Below are 13,685 nucleotides of genomic sequence, written 5' to 3' on the forward strand. Positions count from 1 at the left end.
TCCATGAAGAGAACACCTCTCCAACGTGCCAAACACCAGCGAATGTGAGCATTTGCCCACTCAAGTCGGTTACAACGACGAACTGGAGTCAGGTCGAGACCCCGATGAGGACGACGAGCATGCAGATGAGCTTCCCTGAGACGGTTTCTGACAGTTTGTGCAGAAATTCTTTGGTTATGCAAACCGAATGTTTCAGCAGCTGTCCTAGTGGCTGGTCTCAGACGATCTTGGAGGTGAACATGCTGGATGTGGAGGTCCTGGGCTGGTGTGGTTACACGTGGTCTGCGGTTGTGAGGCTGGTTGGATGTACTGCCAAATTCTCTGAAACGCCTTTGGAGACGGCTTATGGTAGAGAAATGAACATTCAATACATGAGCAACAGCTCTGGTTGACATTCCTGCTGTCAGCATGCCAACTGCACGCTCCCTCAAATCTTGCGACATCTGTGGCATTGTGCTGTGTGATAAAACTGCACCTTTCAGAGTGGCCTTTTATTGTGGACAGTCTAAGGCACACCTGTGCACTAATCATGGTGTCTAATCAGCATCTTGATATGGCACACCTGTGAGGTGGGATGGATTATCTCAGCAAAGGAGAAGTGCTCACTATCACAGATTTAGACTGGTTTGTGAACAATATTTGAGGGAAATGGTGATATTGTGTATGTGGAAAAAGTTTTAGATCTTTGAGTTCATTTCATACAAAATGGGAGCAAAACCAAAAGTGTTGCGTTTATATTTTTGTTGAGTATATATATATATATACTATATATATGCATTCTCTTCATTTTTGTTTTACTGAACAGGGACAAATGCATTAAACATTATTTGTTATGAAATAGGGCAGCACGGTGGATTAGTAGTTAGCACTGTTGTCTCACAGTGAGAAGGTCATGGGTTCAATTCCCACCTGTAGCCTTTCTGTGTGGAGTTTGCGTGTTCTCCCCATGTTCTCCCACCCTCTGGGTGCTCCGGCTTCCTCCCACATCCAAAGACATGCAGGTTAGGTGGATTGGAAAATTTAAATTGTCCATAGGTATGCGTGTGTTCATTTGTCTATATGTGGCACTGCGACAGACTGGTGTCCTGTCCAGGCTGTACCCCGCCTCACGCTCCATGATTGCTGGGATAGGCTCCAGCACCCCGCGACCCTTAATTGGACTAAGCAGTTGAAGATGAGTGTTATGAAATATAAAAACAGATGCCATGCATGCAGGTTTCACAATGATTACCTCCGCCAAGGAGGTTATGTTTTCGGTCGCGTTTGTTTGTTTGTCTGTCTGTCAGCAGGATAACTCAAAAAGTTTTTGAACGGATTTTGATGAAATTTGGTGGAGTGGTTGGAAATGACAAGAGGAACAAGTGATTCAATTTTAGTGGTGATCCCGATGCTAACGCGTTAGCATGTCTATGGCATTTTCAATGTTAAAAGTTAGCATTAAGCAGTTGCAGCTGTCATCATGTTCGGGTGCATTTGTTTTCAAATTGTAATATTTCTTAAATTTATTTTTGTTTATATATTAATAATCTAATGATGATTATATACAATTTTAGAGAAAGAGACAAAAAGAAATAGATCACTGTGCCAAGGAGGGAATCTCTTTAGGGTCAGTGACCCTATGGCGTTGTTGTGCGGAGGTTTGCACTCTGAGTGCTTCTAGTTTTTACAATAGTTTGTGTCTTTGGTTTGTCAAATAATAATGTTCCTCTCAAGGAACAGGACTGGAGTCATGACCAAGTAGACCAAAATGGACTAAATTCAAGATACACTGAAATAGGAATTGAAAAAAAATATGAAAAAGTCCTTCAGTGCACTCTATGAATAAATATGTATGCTTTCTTTCATATCGCAGGAACTGCTACAATCTCTCTGTACAATCTCTTCTTTAGAATAAAAAAAAAAATGCAGTTTTTATAGTCTCTAATGGAACAAACCCCAAGTTTGTGTTTGCCCTAATTAAAGCATTGAAACACCTGTTTTGAACTTTAACGCCACTGGAACTGCCTCATTAACCACTGAAGCCAGAATACACATGATGAACTTTAATTTTTCAGTGGCTCAAAGTTTTTATTTGATCCAATTTGATTTCACGCCCCGCCCCCCCCGAAAATTACTGTAAATTTGAAGTATGAATTTTGGCCCAGATTAAATTACCCTTTGATGTACTTTAATAACAGGCCTGCAACATTGTTCCCTTGGAGACATAATCTGAACAGAATCATAATCAGAATCATTTGGTGTATTTTTAGTTTATGGTGTCATACGGAAGTGTACTGTACAAACAGTCCAATAATCTGCTTTTTTGGGTAAACTATTGTCTAGTTACACAATTATGTTTAAGAAAATTATTTAATCTAAATTTGGTTGATTTTGTATTTCTTGAGAACCACTGACCAGATCCAGTTTATGACCAGGATTATGAATGACTTGATGCTATTAAATGATAAACAGGTATTGTTTGGGAATGGACTTTCTCTGCCACATGGATGGAGCCAACATCATGAAACATCTGGAATAGTCCCTTGGTGTCACCCTATGATTTATGGGTTGCATTTGGCCTTTACACCACCAGAGTAGATGTGGGTTTTATGTTTGGCAAAACATGTACTATGATCAATAGTTGGTCTTCTGACTCCTTGGGCCTACTCTCAGAAGCTAGTAATGCAGAAATCCCAGCAGCTGGATATGCACAAGAGACTCAGCTCATGGAAGTGGACAGATCCAGTGATTCATTCCTCATAATAGTCTTTCATCCTCAAGGCACTTGCTGTGTTGTGTTGGCATGGTGATCACAAAGGCAAAGTCTAAAAAGAAACACGGCAGCAGACAAGATCTTTCCATAGCTGTTCGTTTGCATTCTACAGGATTGGGTTGCATGTAAAGCAGTAATTTGCACAGCAGTCATGTAGACATCATTGTGGCCTTGCTGTCCCACCAGATGTGCGACGTGAATGTAATGTTGTTTGGTGTCTTCTGATGTTTCAAAGTACGTGTGAAGTGCATTAAAAAGTTGTAGGCTTGATGCATTCAGGCAACCAAACTTGCTTCATACCTACATTTAGTTATAATGTACATTATGTAAGCGTATCATGAGTCCAGTCAAACTATGTAACTCCAACATGTCATGAACGTGAGTGCATTAAGTTTATCATACTTATTGCCAATGCCGATTGACAAAGGAGGGCGGAGGTTAAATGACAAGTTTGTCTATCCGTCTGGTCAGGGCATGGTTGACGGATTGGAGTAACTTTTACATATCGGTCTTATGTCAGAGAAGAGTTAAAATTTTGGTGATCTGGGTCTGTGTCAAAATCATTTTTTTCCCCCCTCTTGTTGGGCTTCTGGAATATATGCTTGCTTTATGACATCACAAAATCAATAAAGAACACAAGTAGGAATTTGACCTTAACAATAAGAAAGACTTGGTGATTATTATCACTTCAGAGGTATTTCAGTGTCCTTTTAGTTATTTGTTGGTCAGTAGCGGTCAGTGAACAATATACTGTACAAGAACCCATACTTGCCCATGTAGTAGAAGTACAACCGTGCTCCTAAATGCCCCAGTCCTCGAGTGAGATCATTCCTGAAATGCATGCTAATTGTATTTGCTCTTTTGACTTGTGTAAAATGAAATAGCAAGTGAACATACAATGAACAGTTGTAGAAAATAGAAAAATTTTATTCTTACAGAAATTTTACTTACCATATGTAATACAGTATGTGAAGGAAAATCAACAAATCAAAACTTTCTAAAAGCCTTTGTTAAAGCCAGACGAGTGGCTAGCTACATTTACACACAGCGCTAACAATTTAAACACTTTCCATCTTAACATACATTACATGTCTTATGTAATCCCATCAATCAGAAATACATTACTATGATCAACGTTACGTTTGGGATGAAAAGGGTGGTGTAAATCTTTGATAGGACGTTTGATGGAAAAATATCAGCTATATAAATTTTTAAAACCATCTTAAACTGGTCTTGGCCACACCTTTTCCATACGTCACAACATGTCTTCTGATTACAGTGAGTGGCACATATACACATGTATCAGTTTTGTTGCTCCTACTGTGTACAGAATGTCATTCAGATTGGGGGAAATATCCTTTTAGATGTAGCTTGTGTGAGTTAGGCCTTACATGAAAGTCATTCGTTCATATTCAGGACATACGTATGTACAGATGAGGCTACAAGTTTACTTACACCTTGGCTAAAAACCAAAAAAAAAAAAAAAAAACCTCTCCAACTCCACACATTTTCATGTTTTCAAACAATACATGTTAAATCAAATAGAATGTCTACTTCATTTCCATATAAAATTACTTTAAATCAATTTTTACAACAAAGATTACCTTTTTATTTACCATGTCACATTTTCAGTGGGTCAAAGGGTTGCCTATACTACAATAAGTGCCTCTTTAGCCAGCAAGGAGCATTCTAGAAATTGGTTTATTAAATTTCAAATGTGCTTGAACAATTAAGTGGTAAATACGAGTTAAATGGAGTCCCTGTGGCTCTTTGTGTGTGAATGTACACACACAGCTGCATACTGTACTGTGCCAGCAAAATACAAGTAATTAAACATTTTACATAAACAAGGACACTATAAAAATAATGAATAGCTAGCTACATGTTATCATTAATAATTTACATTAGTCTTTAATGCTTAGCAATGTAAACAAAATAAATCTCATGTGACCACCTCTAAACCTTCTTCTGGTTGATCTAGCCAATGGTTTTAAAAGAACATCATGTTCATTTAATCATGATTATTAATTATCCATTTTTTGTTGATGTTCTCAGTTTTAATCATTTCATATTAATGTGAAAAGGCTTTACTTTCTTTCATATACTGCTATATTACTCTGTTTAATAAATAACTTCTGAAAAATTAATTTTTAAATTTCAGATTTGCCCTTTTCCAGAGAGACTAAAACATCAAAACAGTATACAAATAATGAATGTTTATGAGTGCAACGATAAGAATATTTCATGAGAATATCTCATGAAATGAGGCATTCATTTCATTCATGCAATGGTAAGAATATTTCACTGAATGAAATATTCTTATCATTGCATGAATGAAAAAACATTCATTTGTTTTATATAACGCCTAACAATGCTGACGTCCATACCTGATGCCATGTATTGACTTCTTCATATACATACTGCCGTCTACGTTCTTCAGGCCAGTGAAAAATCATGTAGAGCTCTTAATCTAACAGCGCTGGTACTTCAGGTAGAGACATCCTAGCGAATACTGCCAATGCCTCCAGATGGCTTACAGCGTACTCAATTTTTTGTGTTACAAGAATGCGCACTGTTAATAAAACAAACCCAGCCACGTTTGTTTTTAAGCTAAGCGCTGTCGCTGCTAGTGTGAGTGCACATGGTGGTGGCACCGTGCAATGGTACAAAATATATGGTACCAAAATTGCATGGTAAATGGAGCCAAATTTTCTCGGTCAAAGGAACACAATGGCAAATGGGATGAATGATCCATATCACGTGACATACAAATCACCAATCAAATGACAAGGATCTATTCAGGTGTTATATAAATATTTTTAGGGCTGCCACGACTAGTCAACTAGTCACGACTACGTCGACTATCGAAACCGCTGACAACTAATTTAGTCGTCGACAAGTCATTTGCTTTGAACCTTGAACCAATGAAGCAGTGCTTCGATCCGCTGCTTCGTTGGATCTTTGCTTCGCTCCTCTTCAGAAGTGGCAACTCCACTTCTTAACTTCTCTCAAAAAGGCATTAAAATATATCAATCGTGAGTCACTTTTGTGCGGATTAAAGTGACTAACTGGGACTCCTGTCTTGTTGCGAGAAAGAAATGAGAATCATCCTCCGTTCTGCTGCTCCAAACACTGCGCCGCCGAGTCAAGTTAAAAAGATAGAGTCCACTCGGAATGAATAACTTCAAAGCGAATCGCAGTTTAAATCAAATGACACCTCTTTCCAAACATTGTAATACAAACAATAAGCTGCAATTGATAAAAAAGTTTTTTTTCCTCCCAAAATGAGACGTCCTGGCTGACGTGCAGCAGCCCAAAACTGTATGGCTGCAGACCTGCAGACTCCAGCAGCAGCTGAGCTCAGCTCAGACATATGGAGTGACATCCATGTCGTTAATGTCTGAAAGGAAATGCTTTTGACAAAAACTACAGAGATCAAGGATCCACTATGTAGAGTTTATTTATGTCCAGAGATCAAGGATCCAGTGACCAATTTCATATTTATTTACTTTAAGACTCAATAAAAAGTTCTTGACATAGAAAGCCTGTAAAGCCTACTTGTTGCACACAGAAAATTCACAGGACGTATTGATAATGGAATTGATAAGGAATCGGACTGATAAGCGGAATCGATAATGGTATCAATAATGATAAAATGCGATAAGCTGCAATTTACGTATGATGTGACTAGTCACTAATCACAAAAATAATCGCTGACTAGTCGACTATCAAAATAGTCATTTGTGGCAGCTCTAATATTTATACAGAAACACTTGGGTGTTGAAGACTTGCATTGCCTCAATGCAAGTTACATATATAAAAAATCGTTGCAGCAAAGTGCCACCTATTGGTCACAGTGTGTCAGACTGTAAGAATCTATCTCTTAAGTCACATAATATTGTTAAACACAGTCATTAGTAAAATAACTCACAACAACTGTGTGCCTACTCTTGTGCATTACACTACATTCAACATTCTAAAACATTAGTGAGATCTAAAATATCTAACAATTTAACACAGTCTCTCTTGTTGCCTCGATTGCATGACGTTTTCCCACAATTCATTAACCAAAAGCTAAAGGAACCATTTTTTCCTTTTTTTCCCCCTGTGTGAACAAGATACAACCAGGTACTGGTTTTATGTACAATAACACTATATACAATACAACAGCTGCGCAGACGGAGACAACAGAAATCAGCACTGTGACTCACCCTGAACTATACAATAAGGTTACCATGGTGATGACCTCCAAAAAGGAAGATTCTCACTGAATCCAGATCAACAGATTTGTGCCAAGGAAAAATTTATATTTGGCTGCCACTGATATGTTTGGCAAACTGTCTCAATCCTTTTAATGAGGGACGTGAATGATGGTCGCCGCGTGGTGTCGGCGTCCCAGCATTCCTCCATTAAGCTCTTCACCTGTTTAGGAAGAAAAGGGCGGTAAGATTATCAGGCCGAATAAAATACAAGTTTTATTTAAATGCTTAATATGTTAGACTTTACCTCATAGGGGCATTCTTTTGGACATGGCAGTCTCTTCTTTTGCTCCAACAGTTCTATGAGTCCCACCATAGTCATCTGTCCTTGTACCTTCCCCATCATTTCAAAAAACTTCTACAAAAGATACAGAACAGCACATTGTGTATTTAACTCACAATATATGACATGCATGTTTAAACTAATAAAAAAAAAAGCAGTGATGACATACTGTTGGAGGACTCTGGCCATGGTCACAGCGGGTCAGGATCTCATACAACGTAACGCCAAAAGACCAAACGTCAGAGGAAAAGGAAAACTTACTCTCTTTCAAGCATTCAACGGCATACCTATTGAGCACACACACAAAAAAATGTCAAAGTCAAGGAACATGGATTTTTTTGAGAATGCTGACAAATATAGAGAATGCCAAAAAGAGTCGTACTGTGTGTTTGTGGATTATGAGAAAGCCTATGATAGGGTGTCGAGAGCGGTGCTGAGGTACTGTATGAGGATGTAGTGAGTGACAAAGCATTTGAAGGATGGTGCAGCATATAAATAAGGACTACGTGACAGTGATGAGGTGTGTAGCAGGAATGACAGATGGCTTCAAGGCAGAGGTGGGAGGGCATCAAGGCTCGCTCATCAGCCCTGTCGTGTTTGTAATGGTGATGGATAGGCTGACGGTTGAGATCAGACAGGAGCCTCCACTGATTATGTTTTTTGCAGATCTGTTGAGTAGCTGTGGGTGGGCCTGTGCCCACCCACTTGTTAGTCAGGCCCATCCAATCAGAAGGCTACCTTTGTTAAGTAACATGAGTGGCCTTTGAGAAAAGAAAAAAAAAAAAAAAAAACAACAGAAAATTTTATTCATGACCCTGCAAGATCATGAATAAAGGAGGATCTGTGGTCAAGGAGGGCCTGGGGGACAAGTTTTATGCTGGATGCCCATCCTGACTACGGATGGAGCTGATCCAATCCAGTATCGGTATTGGGTTCCAATACGAACGTAATTCATGGATCAGTAATTTCCAATCCAACCTGCAGAGATTTCTGATCCAGGAGCCACTTCTGTGTGTGTGTGTGTTTTCTGCTGAAATGTCTCCACAAGTGATTCCCTGCTGGCTGCTCTGCTAGCTGGGACTCAAACGGGAAGGAGTTACCTGAACACAGGCGTCTCAATAAGACACGCCTCCGTTTAGGAAATTCCTTCCGCAGTTTATAGCCAACAAGCAGGCAAGCATTGAGGAGCACTGTCACTGACCAACATCTCATCACAACATGTCTGCTGTGTGAAAATATATTACACTAGAAACACCACAAAGCAAGACAGCAATGTGTAATTTTTGCAAAGCTGTTGCACCGAGAGGTGGAAGCTCCTTTGTGACCTACAATACAGTGAACTTAATCAAACATTTGATTAAGCACACCACATTAAAGAGCACAAGGATTTTTTTTTTTAGCCGGGGGCAGATAGACAAAAGGAGATGCCAGGAATCACTTCTGGAGTCATTCCAAAAACAAGGTAAACTAACAGACAATGTGAAAGCTAAAGGAATGACTGAGAAGTTACTCAACTTTGTTGTACTCGATGAGCAACTGCTATGAGTTGTAGAAAACAACAGATTTCTAAAATGATCTTCCTTAAACTCAAACTGAAAGCAGATCTCTAACTTAATATCAATTAATTAAAAACATAAAAGACAAGGTGATGGGTTGCATAAGTAATGGGTCCCTTTGGTATAATACCTGTAAATAATCAGTTTTCTTCAGACAAGTCAGGGGATGGATACATGAACATTTCCAAGTCATTGAATATGTCCTGAACTTTATTTACATCAATTACAAAGAAATACAAACAGTATGGCACTCTATGGTAAATCTGTGTGGAGTAGACAGTTCTCAAAAATTGAGTGATTGTGCAAGAAGGAGAAGAGTGAGGAAAGACCACCAAGACACCCAAACAACCCAGAAGACGTTTTAGGCTTCTGTGGCTGTGATTACAGAAATTGTGCATATTTTGCATTTTGTATCCCCAGTTACACAGCTTCACGATGAAGTGGCATTTTCTTTCAACCAAAACATCAAATCTAGGCTTGCATCTTAGATGTACCTTCTGGCAAATGGTAGCTGAATTGTCAGGTCTTCTCTTTAAGAAAATCTTCCTCTACACCACTTCATCATGAAGCTGTATAACTGGGGATACAAAATATCCTCATATAAAATCAACAATAATGATAATAATATTAAAGCAAACAGAGCTCTGGTATTGTAATAGTATCGGTATTGGCAGATATCCAAATTCAGGTATCGGGATTAGATTGGAAGTGAAAAAATGTGGACTGGTACATCCCTATTCCTGATGCAACTTCATATTATACAGAGAATAGGTAGGGGTGAGTTTGAACCGGGACCCTTCCGCACTGTAAACAAGCACACTTATCCACTTGGGCACCACATATTTCCCATACTGGTGAGATGATGGGTCGATAATAGTCTGTTACATGGGTTAGAATATGACATTATGATTCATAAAATCACACATTTGCATTGGATTGTTACTGTTCTAGCTTTAAACCTATCCAAATATTTGACTTCAGCAAATTACGCTTTTGTAACACAACTGATAGTCTTAAGATGAAAACAAAATGAGACAAGTAAATCTGTATCTACCACTGATTATTATTCAACAATATCACTTTAATTTCTCAACAACACTGATTTTTCCCCACATGAAAATTTCATGCCCATGTAACAGAAGAAGTCATAAAATGCATATCTTGCATGCTACGACAAAACATAAATAAACATATTGAGTCTGCACGTCGACAGTTTGAAGTAAATTCATCACAAAGATAGATTTTCGTAGATTTGTGTCAAATAACTTGAATCATGTCAACTGACAACGAATTTATGCAGGATATTGCTACCTATGCACTCAACAATACGATATCAGATGAAAAACTTCCCGGGGTTGTTACTTTTTCCATATAAAGGATGATTTAAAAAAGAAGTCACAGTTTTGGTCCTTCTGCTCTAAACAGGCCCACTTGAATTTATTCCTGATGGAACTGTTGCACTTTAAATTGTCTTTCTGCTGAAGAACAACATCTCCACACACAAGTTGCTTTGTGTTTCCAACACAACAACACGTTTTTTTCATAATGCCGCAGACTTCACAGTAAAATCTGAACGACCAGCTATCTTGTATGGCTTGGCGGTGGTGGCACTGACAAAAACATTGGAGGTTGAGCTGGAGACTGTACAGCTCTGAAGCTGTTGAGATTTTCCTTGGGACTGATGAGGATAGACAGGAATGGGAATGAGTGTAGGAAGAATTTTTTTGAAGATAAAATGAGAGACGTGAGGTTGAGATGGTTTGGGCATATGCAGAGGAGGGATACAAGGGCAACACGGTGATTTAGTGGTTAGCACTGTTGCCTCACAGCAAGAAGGTCATGGGTTCGATTCCCACCTCTGGCTTTTCTGTGTGGAGTTTGCATGTTCTCCCCGTGTTTGAGTGGGTTTCCTCCCACAAAAGACATGCAGGTTAGATGAACTGGAAACTTTATTATTGTCCAGGTCTGCATTGCAAAAGAGGTCTCGATCTCAATGGGACTACCCTGGTTAAATAAAGGTTAAATTAAATTAAATTAAGGTATGTGAGGAGAAGGATGCTGGGGATGGATTCGCCAGCCAGGAGGAGAAGATGAAGGCCAAAGAGGAGGTTTGAGGATATGGTGAGGAGGACATAGAGGTTTTTGGTGTGACAGAGGAAGATGTAAGGGACAGGGTGAGACAGAGATAGTTGATCTGCTATGTTGACACTTAATGGGAGTAGCCGAAAGAAGAAAAAGTTGGAGAACAAAACTCAGGCATGAAGTCGAGTGCTGCATGAACTCACCAAAACACTGGACTGTCTCCATCCTCGTGGACACGATAGTAGTTCTCTCCTTCACGAATGTATTTCGACAGGCCAAAGTCTCCAATCTTGACCAAACTATCATTTTCCACCAAGACATTACGGGCAGCTAGGTCTCGATGGATGTATCGCTTCGAGTGTAAATACTCCATCCCCTTCATAAAAAGAAAAACATGATCTACTTCTGGACATTTTCAACTGAGTGAACATTTTCATAACAGACAACAACAAACAGAACAACTTTTTTTTCCTGTAGAAAGGAGAACAGACTGAATATCTTTACAGTCTGCACAAAACCTCACTGATGTTGTGAAATAAAAACAATATAAAGTCAAAAACTCACTTGGCAGATCTGCTGGGCAAAGAGAAGGCACTGAGGCATCCCCAGTTTATGTTTGGGAAGGTACTCTCGTAGACTCCTCAGAGGAAGGTACTCCATTATTAGCTGCACCACTTGTCCACCTGCCAGTGAGCAACACAGCACACGTCTTACTCCTCAGAGACAAGAAATGTCCTATTTCCTACTGCTAACGGTGTACCTGCTCAGTATGCCATTTACAGACAACACAGTGGAAAAAATGCTGTAAATAAAATATACAATAACTAGCACATTGCCCGTGGGGATCCACAAGCTCTAAATTGGTAGTGTTTATAAAAAAAGGTAGCTGACATTTTTCAAGGGTGGTAATGAATTAAACAAAGCTTGTATAATGAGCTGGAATGTGTGTGAGTCCAGAATACTTTTAGAATGTTAGACCTCAAAAGTTTTTAGAAGAGGAACTCAACCCTTTTATTTCCTGTTAATTATGTATTAATATTAATTTACTGTCTTAATGTATGTATTAATTTGTTTAGGTTGTTGATATCATATACACACTATTATTATTATTATTATTATTTTTACTTCTATTTTGTCATTTGATTTTTAAATGGATCACAATGGAAAAAGTGTTTTTCACTTTCATGTGTCATCCATGTATTCTTAACGTATTTACAATTATATTATGCACCGACACTGAACTTACTAAATAAAATCATACACTCACGCTTTTAATATAAAGATGATTTACCATCCCCTGCTGGAATGGCGTGTCAGTCCAGAATGTAGTTTACAACATCCATTGTTCAAGTACTGTTAGCTAATATCCATAGCTTCTCCAAAAATATCAGTCCTATCAATGTTCTGTTTTGGAAATGTTCATAAGCATACCAAATGGTAAAAGTCAGCTCTTCACAGTTTCTCTGTGATCCAAGTTCCACACACACGAATGCATGCATACAGAGAGCTTTTTGTTTTTTCCGCATTCTGCCACAAGCAGGTGCTTCTAATTTTAGACATGAAGAAACAGAAACATGGCAGAAGACATCAAACGCAATACACATGGTAACAGCAACATGAAACCTAACTCACTCATGGTAAGTGCAACATAACACTTAACTAAATTGACTAAACCAACTGAACTACAAAAACACAATAAATCAATAACACTAACAACACTGTTAAATTAACATGAACCACAATAACATTTCAAACCCCAAAACCCCGAACTTCCATGGTGCATTGCAACACAATGCCCATTGTTTACTGGTTAGCTAAAATTGCTAATTTCTCCAAAAATATTTTCTATTTTTGCAGCGTTCATCCTTGACCCAAAATACATAAGCATACCAAACGACAAATGTCAGCTCTCCTCAATTTCGGCATGATTGAAGCCGTATGCACGCACGCACACACACAGGCCACTTGACTATTATAAGACAGATATGCAGGCATTTAAAATAACTTCAGTAGCCATAACCTTGCACTACAAATGAAAAGGGAGGCACTGATTAAGCACATCTTCGTATCAAGCAGCAACACACGAGCCTGAATTATGGCCCCAAAGAGGAAGTCATTTTTCTTGTAGTTCCTTGACTGGCATCTTGAGGCTGGCTCCAAAACAGAACACTTTCCCACAGCACTCTGTGTTAAAATGTACATGTACATCTTTAGAGCAGAAATAAACAGGTTTACAACCTGGTACAAAAAAAAAATGGTTTTGGCCTTTATAGTTTTCTTTTCCATGACAACTGTACGAGGGGTGAATTTTTTTTTCCCTAACTTTTTAGTTTAAGTCATTTTAAAGCAATAAAGTTCTGTGTAATTGTGGGCACAGTTGCTTGAAGTGACAGCTGCTGAGTTCAGTGACTCCTGGGCCTCTCGTAGCCTCTGACAGTAACTCAGAGTCCGCTGGGCAGCAACCACTCGCTGTTGTTGTGTCTGTTTGGAGTATTTTATTACAAAAGCCTGGAATAATCTGTCTTGTTGTGTGGTGAAACATCCTAACAGATGTCACCTAAGATGTCCCTATTGCAAAATTGATGCTCAGTGAAATTCTAGTATTATTTAACATTGAGTGCTAATGGTATTAGCACTTTTAGCAGCTGTTGGTAGGTCCACTTAATGCAGGATTATTGCGAAAATATGCGGCGCATATCTTTTGCTGTCCACACCAAAGCAAACCAATAGGAGAACCACCACGCTGTCCCCAA

At 38.8% G+C, this 13,685-nt stretch overlaps 1 protein-coding gene and 1 long non-coding RNA gene across 4 annotated transcripts in view; one reads left to right on the forward strand and one right to left on the reverse strand.

Moving 5' to 3' along the window:
* LOC117527357 overlaps nt 1–11,128 on the forward strand; it is a 14,998-nt gene extending 3,870 nt beyond the window's left edge. Inside the window, exon 3 of the long non-coding RNA XR_004565507.1 lies at nt 10,899–11,128. This is a non-coding gene — a long non-coding RNA (uncharacterized LOC117527357). The remainder of the gene's footprint in view (nt 1–10,898) is intronic.
* Nucleotides 6,401–13,685, reverse strand: part of tyk2 (tyrosine kinase 2) — a 27,712-nt gene continuing 20,427 nt past the window's right edge. For 2 of the 3 annotated variants that reach the window (XM_034189662.1, XM_034189664.1), the window contains exons 21-25: nt 11,497–11,615; nt 11,136–11,308; nt 7,464–7,581; nt 7,259–7,369; nt 7,031–7,174 (exon numbers count right to left, since the gene is read on the reverse strand). In XM_034189662.1, the coding sequence (XP_034045553.1) occupies nt 7,031–7,174; nt 7,259–7,369; nt 7,464–7,581; nt 11,136–11,308; nt 11,497–11,615 (665 nt within the window). Of the gene's footprint in view, nt 7,175–7,258; nt 7,370–7,463; nt 7,582–11,135; nt 11,309–11,496; nt 11,616–13,685 lie in introns of all 3 variants that reach the window. The other variant, XM_034189665.1, reaches the window with a different exon arrangement.

Source organism: Thalassophryne amazonica, chromosome 16 (assembly GCF_902500255.1).
Source record: "Thalassophryne amazonica chromosome 16, fThaAma1.1, whole genome shotgun sequence".
NCBI classification, from domain to species: domain Eukaryota; kingdom Metazoa; phylum Chordata; class Actinopteri; order Batrachoidiformes; family Batrachoididae; genus Thalassophryne; species Thalassophryne amazonica.